Raw genomic sequence first — 13,910 nt, 5'->3', positions numbered from 1 at the left:
TAATTATTTTTAAGAACAGAGGCAGGGAACGCTGTCCGCCGAACGGTTGCCTAGTAATGGCAACCTGTATCCTCAGCCTATCAGGCAGCAGTGGGCACTGCCTTCCTCTGGGCTGGTTGCTGCGTAACGGCATCTCTCTCTGCACTGACGGCGTCTAGTCAGGCGATAGGCAGCAGCTGTAGCTGCTAGGTAATCTTGGTTATCAGAGTCTGCTGTACTACTGCAGCTAATAAACCGGGCTCTTCCCATTGGGTCCTCTCTAAATGAAAACTCCTTCCTGTTGTTCACCTGTGCTGGTGAGAGTTTCTGCCACAGCTAGTGTGCTGTTTGATATTCTGATCTGATTTGACTTCATGTTGTGACCCGGACTGTACCTCAGACTTCCTCCTACCCCTGACCATTGCCTGTTTCTGGATCTGCTAATAACATCTTCCTGCCTTGACTTTGGCCTGTATTTTGAACTTATCCTACGATATTGTATTTTATAAACTGCTACTTCCACAAGTTAAGACCTGGCACCCAATTACTTTGGAACATATTGTATTCCTCGGAAAGAGGGCTGCTATAGTGATGTGGTTCTAGTGGTTTATAATCTCTTTCAATATTGCCATGAACAATTATATACTAGTTTGTCATATACATTAATTTTATATTATTATTCTTTTGATTTTTTATCTTTCACTATTCTTTTGCTTTATTATTGCCTTATATTACTCTTTAGCATTCATTGACTGATAACTTTTGGAACCCCATTTCCACCGAAATTCAATCCAAAATGTCACTTCACAATCACCCCACTGTTCCAATCCTCACTTATACGATTACTCAGACCTTTATCCCTAAAATTACTCCAGTACAATTCCAACTATATAACACAACTTATCCCACAATTATTCCTACTTACTCCTACACCCCATGTGTATATAGACAATCTACAAATTTGTCCTCCTGAATATCTCTAAACAGGCACCAGTGTATATCCCACTGTTCACCCCTATGTAATTGTTTGCCATTACTTTTCATTCTCCATTTATTTTTTAAATTTTGATTAACTCATTATATATATATATATATATATATATATATATATATATATATATATATATATATATATATACATACATATATATATCACACACATTGTTCCATACAACTCTTAACCTGTATATGTAATTGCTATTATATATATTTTTATACAGTACAAAAGGGCTGTGTGTTATTTGTGAGTCTGGGTCTGCTATGTTATTGGCAAAAAAAAGAAACATTTTGGTAACTGAGGGACATAACCAAATAATGAAAGCAAGAGCTTTTACACAGGGGTGAGTCATGCAACAATTATGGGGATAACATGGTTAGTGTCATATATAAATATGCTGGATTGCCCTAATTACCTATAGTTACTTAGTTACTTTGAAAAGGTGGTGATTGCTGGAACATGTTTGGTTGGAGCTTCAATGTCCAAGAAAGCTGAATGTGTGCTAATGTTTCACGAGCAGTGATGTCTAAGATGATGTCAGCATAGAACTCTGAAGGTAAAAAAATCATCAGCAAAGGGTAACACTGGGCAGAAGTGCAGGGCTGTGAGAGCTGTGCATTAATTAATCATTAATTTGAAGTGCATTAAAATGAGGATGAACAAAAGGGTGAGTTTAATAAAAAATGACCCGTTGAGCACTTGATAAAGCAGGATATCCTAGTCTGGTTGCAGTGCATAAGACCACTCATCACAGCGGGCAAGGCACATATGCGTGTTCAGTTTCACATAGAGCATAGGCAATTGACTACCGAACAGTGGAAGACATGATGAATGGTCAGATGAATCATTCTTCACCATGTTCTCCACAAACAGATGAATGTACATGTAGTGATAACCTAAATAACTCAAGAGTCCTGATTGCTTGTTTGCAACGGTGAAGGGTTCTTGTGGTTCCATAATGCTGTGGGCCATATTTTCCTGGCATGGTTTGGGTGCCGCCATTCCCCTGCAAGGCAAGGTCAATGCTATTTACGTCTTAATGGTACTGAGTGATCATCTTCGACCCATGTTGCAACATTTCTTTCCTGACAGTAGTGTCTTCCCTGATGTCAATTCCCCTATCCTCAGAGCATGTGCGGTTTAATAAGCATGACACTGATGTTATCCAAATGTTGTGTCCTTCTCAGTCAACAGATCTGAACCCAAGTGAGCATTTATGGGAACGGTGCCTGAGACAGCATTTTCCACCACCACCAACCCGGCGTTATTTAAGTGACTTTCCTGTGGAAAAATGGATCTGCAACCTCCTGGGAAAATTCCAGACACTGATAGATTCAATGTCAATGCGCACACAGACCATACTGGCCCGGCGAACTATAATGTTTAGCGTTATATATTAGTGTTTTCATTTTTTGGCCCCTACCTGTACATTGCTTTATTGTGTATAAGTGCATGCATTTCCTTTGTGCCTTGCAGTATGCATGTGCATAGTTCCAGAATAGATCTAAAGAAATGTAGAATTTAGCTTCTTTGCTCTCTGGAAAATGTCTGTAAACCCTTAAAAATGAAAGGCACACCCCAAAGTTTACCTCGTCCATTCCCCTATGGTGATTTACTGTAAGTGTCCTGTGATTGGTTGTATTTTATATAAATATGGCCACTATGATACTTTTAAATTTATATCTGAAGAGACCTGTCTCGAAACTACATAGTTTTATCCTGTAAACTCTGCTACTAAAAACATTTGTATATTGCTTCACAAGCCATTTGCTGCTTTGTATTATTATATCCAGTTTTTGTATTAAGAGACAGAGATAGGCATAACAAGGTAAAGCATATACCACTTTATCATTTAGACTCATAGGGGCCGATTCAATTTGGCCACATTAGCCTAGGATTAACACGGTGTTAGTACTATTACCTTTAATACAGTAATTTTAACCCATCATCATCATCCCCATTTATTTATATAGCGCCACTAATTCCGCAGTGCTGTACAGAGAACTCACTCCCATCAATCCCTGCCCCATTGGAGCTTACAGTCTAAATTCCCTAACACACACACAGACAGACAGACACACAGACTAGGGTCAATTTTTGTTAGCAGCCAATTAACCTACCAGTATGTTTTTGGAGTGTGGGAGGAAACCGGAGCACCTGGAGGAAACCCACGCAAACGGGGAGAACATACAAACTCCACACAGATAAGGCCATGGTTGGGAATTGAACTCATGACCCCAGTGCTATGAGGCAGAAGTGCTAACCACTAAGCCACCGTGCTGCCCAACCCAGATTTTTACTAGCAGCCCGAGGTGCGAGCAAAAATCAGCGTTAAAATTACTGTACTAATGGTAACACTGCGCACTTTTACTGTACTAACGGTAATAGTGCGCAGGCTGAATTGAATTGGCCCCATGTTGTGGCTGGGCACTTTATTCTTTGGCAAGGTCTGATGTTGGAATAATATTCTTTACCTTAAAGAAATGTACTCCCTGTGGCAGCCTGAGGCTGTGGGCTCAGGCACAGACATACATTTTTGTCCACAGAGTGTTAGTTATCTGCGGCATCAACCTTGGTAAAAAAAAGTCTGGATTACTCTTCAGGAAACAGAATTATTCATAAATTCCAAAATAACGAGGCACATGGTACAGAAAATGTGACTGATTTAAGTTTAACGTGTAACCCTGCTGTGTACACATACAACATGCTCAATCAGATAAATCATGCGTTGCACCACACATTCCCGTGTTGTTTTTCAATATAAACAAGTGAAATTGCTAAACTCAAATTAGAGAATTTTCATGTATTTCTAGTGGTAGTAACCGTGCAGTCTACCAAGGGCATAACTACCATAATGACAATACCATCCGGCCCATGTGCCGTTACTATATACTGTAAAATGTTATAAACTCTTTTTAAACTTACTGGTCTTAATGTGTGTGATCACTACTAGATATAGATTGTGGGCAATACGCTTACATGTAAAGTATAATTTGAAGGAAATAAAAATTAAATATATCTAAGATATGACTTAATAGTGCTAGCTTTTTTTATTCCCTGTTATTTTTCTGTCATAAAAGTTGCCGCAGTCCAGCTGAAGAGCTCCACCATTTTCCAGTTAAGCTTCACACACTTATCAAACCATGGTGCAGGAAAATAATATTTTCCCGCATACTCTGCTTTATAAAAGTGTGGCATACTTGCCTACGCTCCCCAAATTTCTGAGAGGTTCCCAAATTTCAGAGTAAGTATCCTCGCTGGTCTTTGTGGACCTGGGGCTTGATGATGCAATCGACGTCGTAAAGCTCAGCGCCCGCTACGCAGTGCCGTGAATTTTAGTATTTTGTAGAAGGGGATGAGGCCAAGGTCCACGCCTCCTCCTGTATTTGCCACTAGACCTCCCCTCTGGGATGTCTCAGAGGGGAGGTTTCCAAAGTTGGCAAGTGTGACTCTCTACACTGAGCATCATACTTGCAAAATGTTACATTCATAAAAATGTCATGAATGCTCCTCAATTTTTTATGTTTTGGAAATTTATGAATATATCTTTATGATATGTTGTATTATAGAGGAAGTAAAGTCATCCATGCACCTAGCCGGAACACAGCAAGAAACTTCTGACCTGACACCTCCATCCAAATATATAAAGTTTGACTACTTTGACACACATTTCCATGTGCACAATCTATGCATATGGGTGCATTTGTCCAAAAATAGAAGCAAATGTCAGATGCACCTGTGAAATTTAACAAGTATTGTGGTGGTACAAATACCGCTGACATCCTTCTTCTGTTATCTGAAACCCAGGATCCGTATCCCTCATACTGAACCGGCGAAATGAGAAGTTATCTCTTACTGCTCCAGACCAGTATCACCGAGATAACTGGGTCATTCCATGTCAGTTCAACCAGGGTTGTCTACCACCCATCTCAGATTTCTACGAAATCTTTTTAGTTAAGAGAGGATGTCAAAACAACTATTTCTGCCAAATATCTAGACTATCTGACTATTAGTTGATTAAATATTGATTTTTCAATTTATTAAATAATTTACTAAACGCTGCTTCTTTACCCAGTTTATTTGAAGTATCACGGCTGTTTATTAAGGAATCAACACAAAATTTGGACCCCTAAGGCCTTAACTTCCTCCTGAATAAAAAACCAAATTACTTTATCTGCCTCATGTTTTGCGTTACGGCAAAAAACGCACGTTTTTCGAATATAATTAAAACCTCTCTCTTTCTGGAAAGTTTCAGTTTTGGTCTCTCTAAAGGAAATCCCCTTCCCATCAGTTTCTGTTTGTTCATTTCCTGTATGGGAGTTTTATCCCATTGCCTCAGTTTAGTTCACTTTTTTGGTATGGTTTTTAACAATGTGTAAATTATGTATGCTGTACAGCAGTAATCGAGCATTAACTTCATTATTTTTTTTCTCCATTATGAAACAGAGTACCTGGCTGATTTTTTTTGTGGTAGTAATTTATACTTTATTTAAACACCCCCCAAAAAATGGGATCCCTAATGTCAATTGAATCTAGCGTTTTTAATTATATTCGAAAACATGCTTTTTTGCCATAACGCATAACATGAGGCAAATAAAGTAATTTGGTTTAGATTTTTGGATTCGGGAGGAAGAGTTACCTTAGGGGTCCAAATTTTTGGGCGATTCCTTAATAAACATCCGTAATACTTTAAATAAACTGGATAAAGAAGCAGCGATTAGTAAATCGTGAAAAATCAATATTTAATCAACTAATAGTCAGATAGTCGAGATATTTGGCAAAAATAGTTGTTTTGACATCCTCTCTTAACTAAAAAAAATTCGTAGAAATCTGAGATGGGTGGTGGACATTTCATGTTTTTTTGGGTGATCTGATGTGGAATGACCCAACTGAGTAATATTATATTAATAAATAGACCCATATTCAATAATACACTTCTACCACTGTTGTTTTCTATTTCAGATAGAAGTATAAAATCTCTATTAAGAATATCATTCACCAGTATATTATCTTAGCCACCATGCTACTGAACAAAAGGTAAAAAGGATACAGCGTATTTACTGTAAATCATAACACTATTGTTTTTGCAAGTAACAAACCCACATACATATATTCATCACCCAGATTAGCTTACCTGGGAACTTTTGTTTAGCAAGACGTGTTTTCAATTATGAGAAATTCAAATAAGTTCACCATAACAAGCAGTTTAACGTAAATTTCTTTCGTATAAAGGTAATAAATAAAATCTAATTTTATGGGAATATAAATTACTGTGACTAGAACTGATAAACCCACAAGTCTCTTAGAAAACCAAAAATATTGCACCAGGAAAATCCCACACTTCATAGAGAGATGGTTTAAACCAAATAGCAGTATCAGAATTTTATAATTCTTTTTAAAAGTCCAGTACCATAGAAGCGGTGCACCCACACATAATAGTAGATGCAAATATTTAAAGAGAACAGAAATGTGTATGAGGGGCACTCTGGGGATAAGATAATATAAAACATATGTCAAACTTTAGTGATATGCATTAAAATAATGTTGCATAATATATTTATAACCAAGTTAGCAAAATATTAAAAAATGTGAATATAATGATAAACCAAAAGGAAATAAACTGATAAAACTAGCAGAAATTCTGTTACAACGCGCCATCAATCCTATATTATATATATATCTCAATAGGTGCTTTAGGAAATAATAAAGATATATCATTCTGAACCTCAATGTAGTTATGTCTTTATTTCACCTTTCAAGAGAAATATCGATTTAGACCAAAACCTGTATCAAATACAGTAACTGATGTATAAACGGATACTCAAAACCTATATGTTATTAATTGACTAGCCAATAAGGTTTATGGTATTCATGAGGTAATTTCAGAGATACTTTTAGAGAGAAAAAAGGGTGTTTCTCTATTAATATGAACAAATATGTTCACACTCATGTGATTGAGAACTTTGTCAACAAACAAGGATGTACTGCAAGGGTCTGCATTATTATATATCACATGGATCCTTAGTTAATTGCATCTGAAAGGACTAATCCTCCTGCCTTAAAATATATACAGGACTACATAAACAGGCTGTCCCCTGGAGTTCCCATTAATTGTATTATAATAGAGAATGCCCCTACACTAGCTGAAAAGTGTCTTCAGAATGCCCGCGAGATTCTCCCTCTAAGTGGCATATTCAATTGGACGAAACGCCGAAAATCTCGCGGCGCGCGCACTATTACCGGTATTACAGTAATAGTGCGTGTAAAAACCATAATAACGGTACAAGTTTTTACGTGGCGGGATATTCTGACAATTGAATATGCCCCTAAGGGGCATATTCAATTGTCCGGATTCCCCGCCGTGTTAAAACTACTACCGTTATTACGGTAATAGTTAGCTGGATTTCAGCTCTCGAGCTGAAATCCAGCAAGAAAACTACCGTAATAACGGTTTTTACGTGCACTATTACCGTAATAATGGTAATAGTGCGCTGAACGCAAGATTTTCGGCGTTTCCGCCGACAACTGAATATGCCCCAATGTGTTACATTGAACAAGAAACAATGCAGCACTTTTCTGGGAGAATTTATTAGTATACCTCCCAACAATCCAAAATGAAAAATCATATGCAAATCCACTAATTTTACCATGAAAACAAGACAGTTGCTGGGTATAAAGGCTTACAGTAGTGATATTCAACATTTGATCCTTAAATACATCAAACAGTCATGTTTCAAAGATTTCCTTAAGGATGCACAACTATATACAATAAGTAAATTATAACTCCAGGTTGAACTTACCGAGTCAATGGGCTGGAGTCCTTGATTCGTGTATATCCAGACCTGAAGCAAGCTGCAGCAGAAAAAAGTAAGTTTAGTATTCATAAAACTTGTATGCTTGAACTTTAAATGTAGTATTGTATCTCCCAAAACTATTTGCATATAGCTTCGGTAAAAACAGTACTTGATCTGTTTGCTATATTATGTTTTAGGCTACAAAGGCATTGGATTGGTTTCCTCTTATGTTATTGTCCAATTCTGGAAAATGCTCCCAGCTAAGTTGTCACTGTCAGTACTACTGGCGGACATAAGCAGCAGAGGATTCTTGTGCAGAAATAGTGATCGAATCTATGGCCATCTTAATAAAGGGGCAAACTACTTTTGCCCAATAAGACAGGGGGCCCAACATTACATTTTCCAGTAACAAAGTCTGAATTGGAGAGCTTGTATCTCAGCCCTCCAATGTGCTTAGAAGACAAGATACCCTGTTTCAAAATGAGAAAGTCACCTCAAGGTAAATGTAAAGTTAAAAAGTTGAAGATTAAAATAATAAAAAAAAAAAGTACTAGCCTCATCCTTACAATTTAAATACTGACACAGACATTGTACTGGCATCAGCCCAATTTACAAGGTTTAAGTCTATAAATCTAGCTAAAGATCTAAATCATACTGAGACCTAACAGATATCTGATCTCAATCTACAAGTTCTAAATATATAATAACCCTTCACACAATCCAGTATCTATCTATCTATGGATCTTTCACATATCTATATATGGATCCATGACATATCTATATATGGATCTATCACATGTCTATCTATGGATCTATCACATATGTATCCATTGGTCGAAGTGGAAATTTAAAAGTGGCGGTATGGAAATATAGAAGTGGCGGTATGAAAAGTGTAATGGGAATGTGAATGAATGGAATTTGACAGTTTCACAATGAAGGCAGTAGGAGAAGTGGTGGTATGGTATACCACCATATACACCCCCACTTCTACCACTGTATCTATCTATGAATCTATCACATATCTATCTATGGATCTATCACATATCTATCTTATTTGTATCTCTTCATCGTCATATATTACACCAGTGGTTGGCAACCTTATAACTCTCATTTAATTATGTCTTACTTTATGATGCTAATGTCATAATATTAACAGGAATTGGGACGACAAACAAACGTTCATTTTATGCCACACAGTAGTGCCCCAGTTCAAATTATGACACATAGTTGTGCCTCAATTCATATCATGCCACCGCCCCCAATTCATAATATGCCAGTTAGCTGTGTCCACAAATCATATCATGCCACATAGATGTGCCCCCAATTCACAGTATGCCACATAGTTGTGTCCCCAATTCATATCATGCCACATAGTTGTGCCCCAATTCATATCATGCCACATAGTTGTGCCCCCAATTCATAGTGTTCCTCATACTTTTGGAGTCAGCACCCCTCCTCCGTTTCATAACGAAACCTGGGAGCTGCCTCACTAAAGCAGCCAATGATGGCCGAATTGGAGCCGCTGCGCATGCACAGAAGCTCCGTTGTCCGGATCATCGGCTGCTTTAGTGAGGCAGCTGCGGAGCTCATCGTGCCAGACAGATATGGTAGGCGAGCGACGTCTGGCAAGTGTTTCAGGGGTTGCCGACCCCTGTATTACACACACACACACACACATATATATAATCAAGTATCCATATAGAATATTTAGATTTCAATATCACATTATGATTATAATGTCACATAAAAACATAACAAAGATGCATAAGATGCATTAAGTACCGGTGAAACTGTATGGATGTATAATAAAGTATTCACACTAATAACGAGTACCTTGTTGCACTGAACCCTGTATCAGTATACTAATGACAATGGAGAGGGGGCAAACACAACACACCTCAACACAATGCCGTGTGAGTCTCCACATATTTAAGTGACAGACACTGAAATTCTAAAATAGCCATATCTGAAATGGTGATGTGCACATAAATGGTTAAGGTGCCCATTAGCTACACAGAACAATTGCACAAAGAAAATAAGAATAACAACTCATCATTCATTGTAACAACTAGAAATACTAAAACTATTGTGGAAACTGAATACTGACAAATACAGCTATATACACAGGAATTAAACAGTGTGCTTTGTACAGTAAATAGTTTATCACTTTTCCATACTCCTGAATATCCAAAGGGGAAAAACTTTAAGAGGGAACCAAGCTTTTAATTCACCATAAAGAGACACACTCAACTACACACTTAACAAAACAATCCCGTATAACAACCAATGCTATCGCTAACAATAATATAGTTATACAGTTGTAATCACATCTTATCATACCAAGAGCTGTTACAGAAGCACATTGATTTTATATATTATAGAACCTGATAGATTGTTACCTGAAATCATGGTGTGCAGAATAAATTACTGTGGCCCTTTTTCCTCTGCAGTTATTCTTTTTAGAATACTTCCTTCTGCACAATTTGAAAGCAACATTCTCTAGAGCCCTCTCTGTTGATCTATCAACACGTTTACTGGGGTAAAAGAATAGCTAAGCTTAAGTTTATCTTGTTTAAAGTAATAACAGTATGAAAATGTAAGAATGTGTTCTTGTCCCACTAGTTCCCCCTCCCCAAACTCCCATACTCTTCCATAAATGGGACAGCGTTCATTATAACATCCCTATTATTATTCATCAATATTCAAATTATTCACATCATGCACCAATAAGTATTCTTGGATATGTTTTAAAAAATAATAATAATAAATATATCTCCTCTCTGACCTGGTAAAGGGGAAGGGGATGAAGATGTAAAATTAGTGCACTCTGTAGATACAAAGCCACACAAGGTCTTACACTTCCTAACCTGACCATTCACTAAATAGATTTATCTACCTTGAGAAAATGGATTATGGATTCAGTAAGGGAAGCTTTGAGGTAATTCCTTGGTGATCAAACGGGGTCCTTATATCCCCACTAAAAACCCTACTAAAGTACATAGATAGGGTCTCTTAGCAGACAAGTATCCCAATATGTGTTCAATATAATGGTACTCAGGGCCGCCATCAGGGGGGTACAGGGAGTACAGCAGTATGGGGCCCAGCAGCAGAGTGGGGCCCCACCAGCCCTGAGCCCAAATTTATTAGGGGAGGAGTCATCCAGAGTGAATAAGGGAAGTAGCAGGCGCTATTTCTAGGCAGCAGTTGTTCCTGAGATGCGAGTGGTGGTGTGGGGAGAGACCTCTGCACGTAACTAAGGATGTGGCAGTGGGCCCCCTTGTAGGCATGTTTGGCTCCACTCCCAACATGTCGGGGCCCCACAGTTTCTGCTATTTGCTCCAGCCTCAGGTGCCAAGCTCCCGGGCAGAGTGCCACGACAAGGCAGAGAGACTCTCTGCAGCATCGCTGACGTCATGTAGTTAATAACGTGACAGTGCTGTCAATAGAGAGGAGTCGAAAGGAGACAGCAAGAAGACGCAGAGAGGTAAGTAAATTACTGCAGGGGTTAGATGGAGCTGGGGATGGGGGGGGGGTGACTGTAGAGAATGGGGTGAGGCAAGCGGCTAGAGAATAATTAAAAAATGGAGATGGGGTGAGAGAAGCAAGGAGGGGGGCCCTGCCTATTACATTTGTACTGGGCCCTGCAATTTCTGGTGGCAGCCCTGATGCTACTGATTAATGTTATTATAGCCAGAGCATGGGTAGTGGGAGAAAATCTCTGTTTCCATAAATGGGTGGACTTGGCAAATGCCACTGTGTGCCAAAAGATTTGTACAGAAATCTAAACATAAAATTTGGATAAGATGGACCAGGGCACGTGCAGTTATTTTTGGATGACATAGAAACATTGCCTGGCGAGGAGCACAGTCCTCCCCTACCTCTTGTTTTATATGTGCAACCATGCCACATATTCTAATTGTGAAACTCCTATTCACAAGCGTTTGAGATACAGGTAGTTATTAGTTGGGGGTTTGCTTTGTTTTGTTTGGTTTATTTTTTTAGTTGTTGTGTTCAGATGTTCTTAACTTGTACAATAACTTTAAAAAAAAAACAACAGAAATTAAAAAGATATATAGTAGATTTATTCCATGTTACTCAAAATTTCCAGGGTCAAACTAGGTTTTAAAGATTTCTACCTGCAAATATTTGTTTGACTAAGCTGAACCACAGGCCTGCCTTAATTAATAGACAACATCCCACTGAACAGAAGCCCATGTTTGCATTAGTGTGCATGTCATATGCAATATTAAACATATATGTAGCATGGTGGCACAGTGAGCAGCATTGTTGCCACAGTGCTGGGGTCATGGGTACCATCTCTTCTGTGTTTGTGTGGGGTTTCCTCCTATAGTCCAAAAACATACTTGGCTTCTGACAAAATGAACTGTGTGTTTGTGTAGTAGGGAAATTAGACTGTAAGCTTCAATGGGGCAGGGACTGAAGTGAGTGAGTCAGTATTCCCTGGAAAGCACTGCATAATATGGTGGTGCTATACTAAAAAAACATAATAACAATTTATGTCCATGTCAGGCCAGCTCCACCTATCATACAGAGCAAATATTATACCTCCTGTTGTAGGCAGGACAGTCTCGATTCAAGGGCTCTGTCCCGATTTGAGATCTCTGTCCTGATTGGGACAGCTCTGTCCAGCAGGTGGGAATGTTGGTTAGTATAGTCCAGTGTTGGCTAACCTGTGACACTCCAGGTGTGGTGAAACTTCAAGTCCCAGCATACTCTTCCAGCAATAAGCTGCTATATATTGGCAAAGCAGGCTGGGACTTGTAGTTTCACAAACACCTGGAGTGTCACAGGTTAGCCAACACTGGTATAGTCAGTTCACTGCTGCTCTGCATGGCAGAGCGCAGAGGTGAATAGGTGCCGTACACATTGGTGCATACAGCAATGAAGGTGTTTAGAGGGGAGGACAGTACTGGGCTGTCTAGCACCTCAGAAGTACCAGACATGCTCCCTATGTGTGACCACGCCCCTGACATGACATGGCCACGCCCCCATTCCAGTGCCAGCTACCCAAATGTTGAGAGGCATGAAATATTAACTCCTATCATATTCAAGTCCACCTTGCTGTGCTAATCATACATCACAAAGCAGGAATAAAAAGTTTTGCTCCTCCAACCACATTTTCAGTGCTTCATAAATACCCCCATTATATTTTGCTACCTAATCTCTGTATTTTTACAGCTGCCTATGGAGAGTGTATCACTGTGATATAAAAACCACTTGTTTGTAACTAGGGTGTAACGCCACCTTGTAACTTTGTGTGACTGGGCAGGAAAATGTGTTTACTGTAAATGTAATGTTGCAGAAACAATGTTCAGCTCTCATGAGTAACATATGTTGATAATACAAACAAGTGGGTAATGTTCCTATTGTGAGCTCATCTGAAGTAAAAACAATGGGCTGCAGCAAACCTGAAGTTCTGCTCATCTGCATAGTTGCTACAGTGTTAGCCAACATGTAGATAAGGATTCAAATAATGTAAAATATACAATAAATAGTTCATAATATTACTGCTATATTTTGAATTTTTTTACATTGTATACAATTTTTCCCTGTAATCCTCACACAATTTAGTTTATAAAGACATGCTGTCCTTATATGATTTACTAATCTAATGTAGATTTAGTGGTATATTTACTAAACTGCGGGTTTGTGGACATGTTGACACAGTGGACATGTTGCCTATCTGATTCTAGCTGTATATTTTGTAGAATGTACTAAATGATAACTAGAAACTGATTGGTTGCTATAGGAACATTTCAGCTCTTTCAAACCGGCAGTTTAGTAAATATACCCAGGGCTGCCAAGAAGAATTCAGGGCCCTTGTACAACAAATTCATGGGGCCCCCCTCATAGTCAAGTAAGCCCCAAATTTTTTTTAGGTATCTGGTCATACATTCAGGGGCGTAGCTAGCCAAACGGCGGTGCAAAAATTTTGGGAGGTGTGGTCATGCATTTGGGGGCGTGGCAAACGTGCCAATGGGGCGTGGCTAACATGAAAACCACTAGGCTCTCAATTCGCCGGAGCGTCACATATGTTCAAGCACTCCTGACTTTCAGGACATCTACCACCACAGTGTAGTATACAAACAATGCAGTGTGTACACAAACAGTTCAGTCTT

At 38.8% G+C, this 13,910-nt stretch overlaps 1 protein-coding gene across 1 annotated transcript in view; it reads right to left on the bottom strand.

Moving 5' to 3' along the window:
* Positions 1-10,249, bottom strand: part of LOC142159002 (chloride channel protein C-like) — a 128,110-nt gene extending 117,861 nt beyond the window's left edge. The window contains exons 1-2 of the mRNA XM_075213498.1: positions 10,170-10,249; positions 7,777-7,828 (exon numbers count right to left, since the gene is read on the bottom strand). Of these exons, the coding sequence (XP_075069599.1) occupies positions 7,777-7,828; positions 10,170-10,179 (62 nt within the window). The 5' untranslated portion in view covers positions 10,180-10,249. The remainder of the gene's footprint in view (positions 1-7,776; positions 7,829-10,169) is intronic.
* Between the last annotated feature and the right edge of the window lie 3,661 nt (positions 10,250-13,910).

The sequence above is a fragment of the Mixophyes fleayi genome, chromosome 5 (genome assembly GCF_038048845.1).
Source record: "Mixophyes fleayi isolate aMixFle1 chromosome 5, aMixFle1.hap1, whole genome shotgun sequence".
NCBI classification, from domain to species: Eukaryota; Metazoa; Chordata; class Amphibia; order Anura; family Limnodynastidae; genus Mixophyes; species Mixophyes fleayi.
Note: the sequence above shows the minus strand (reverse complement) of the source record. Positions and strands in the feature narration are given on the sequence as shown.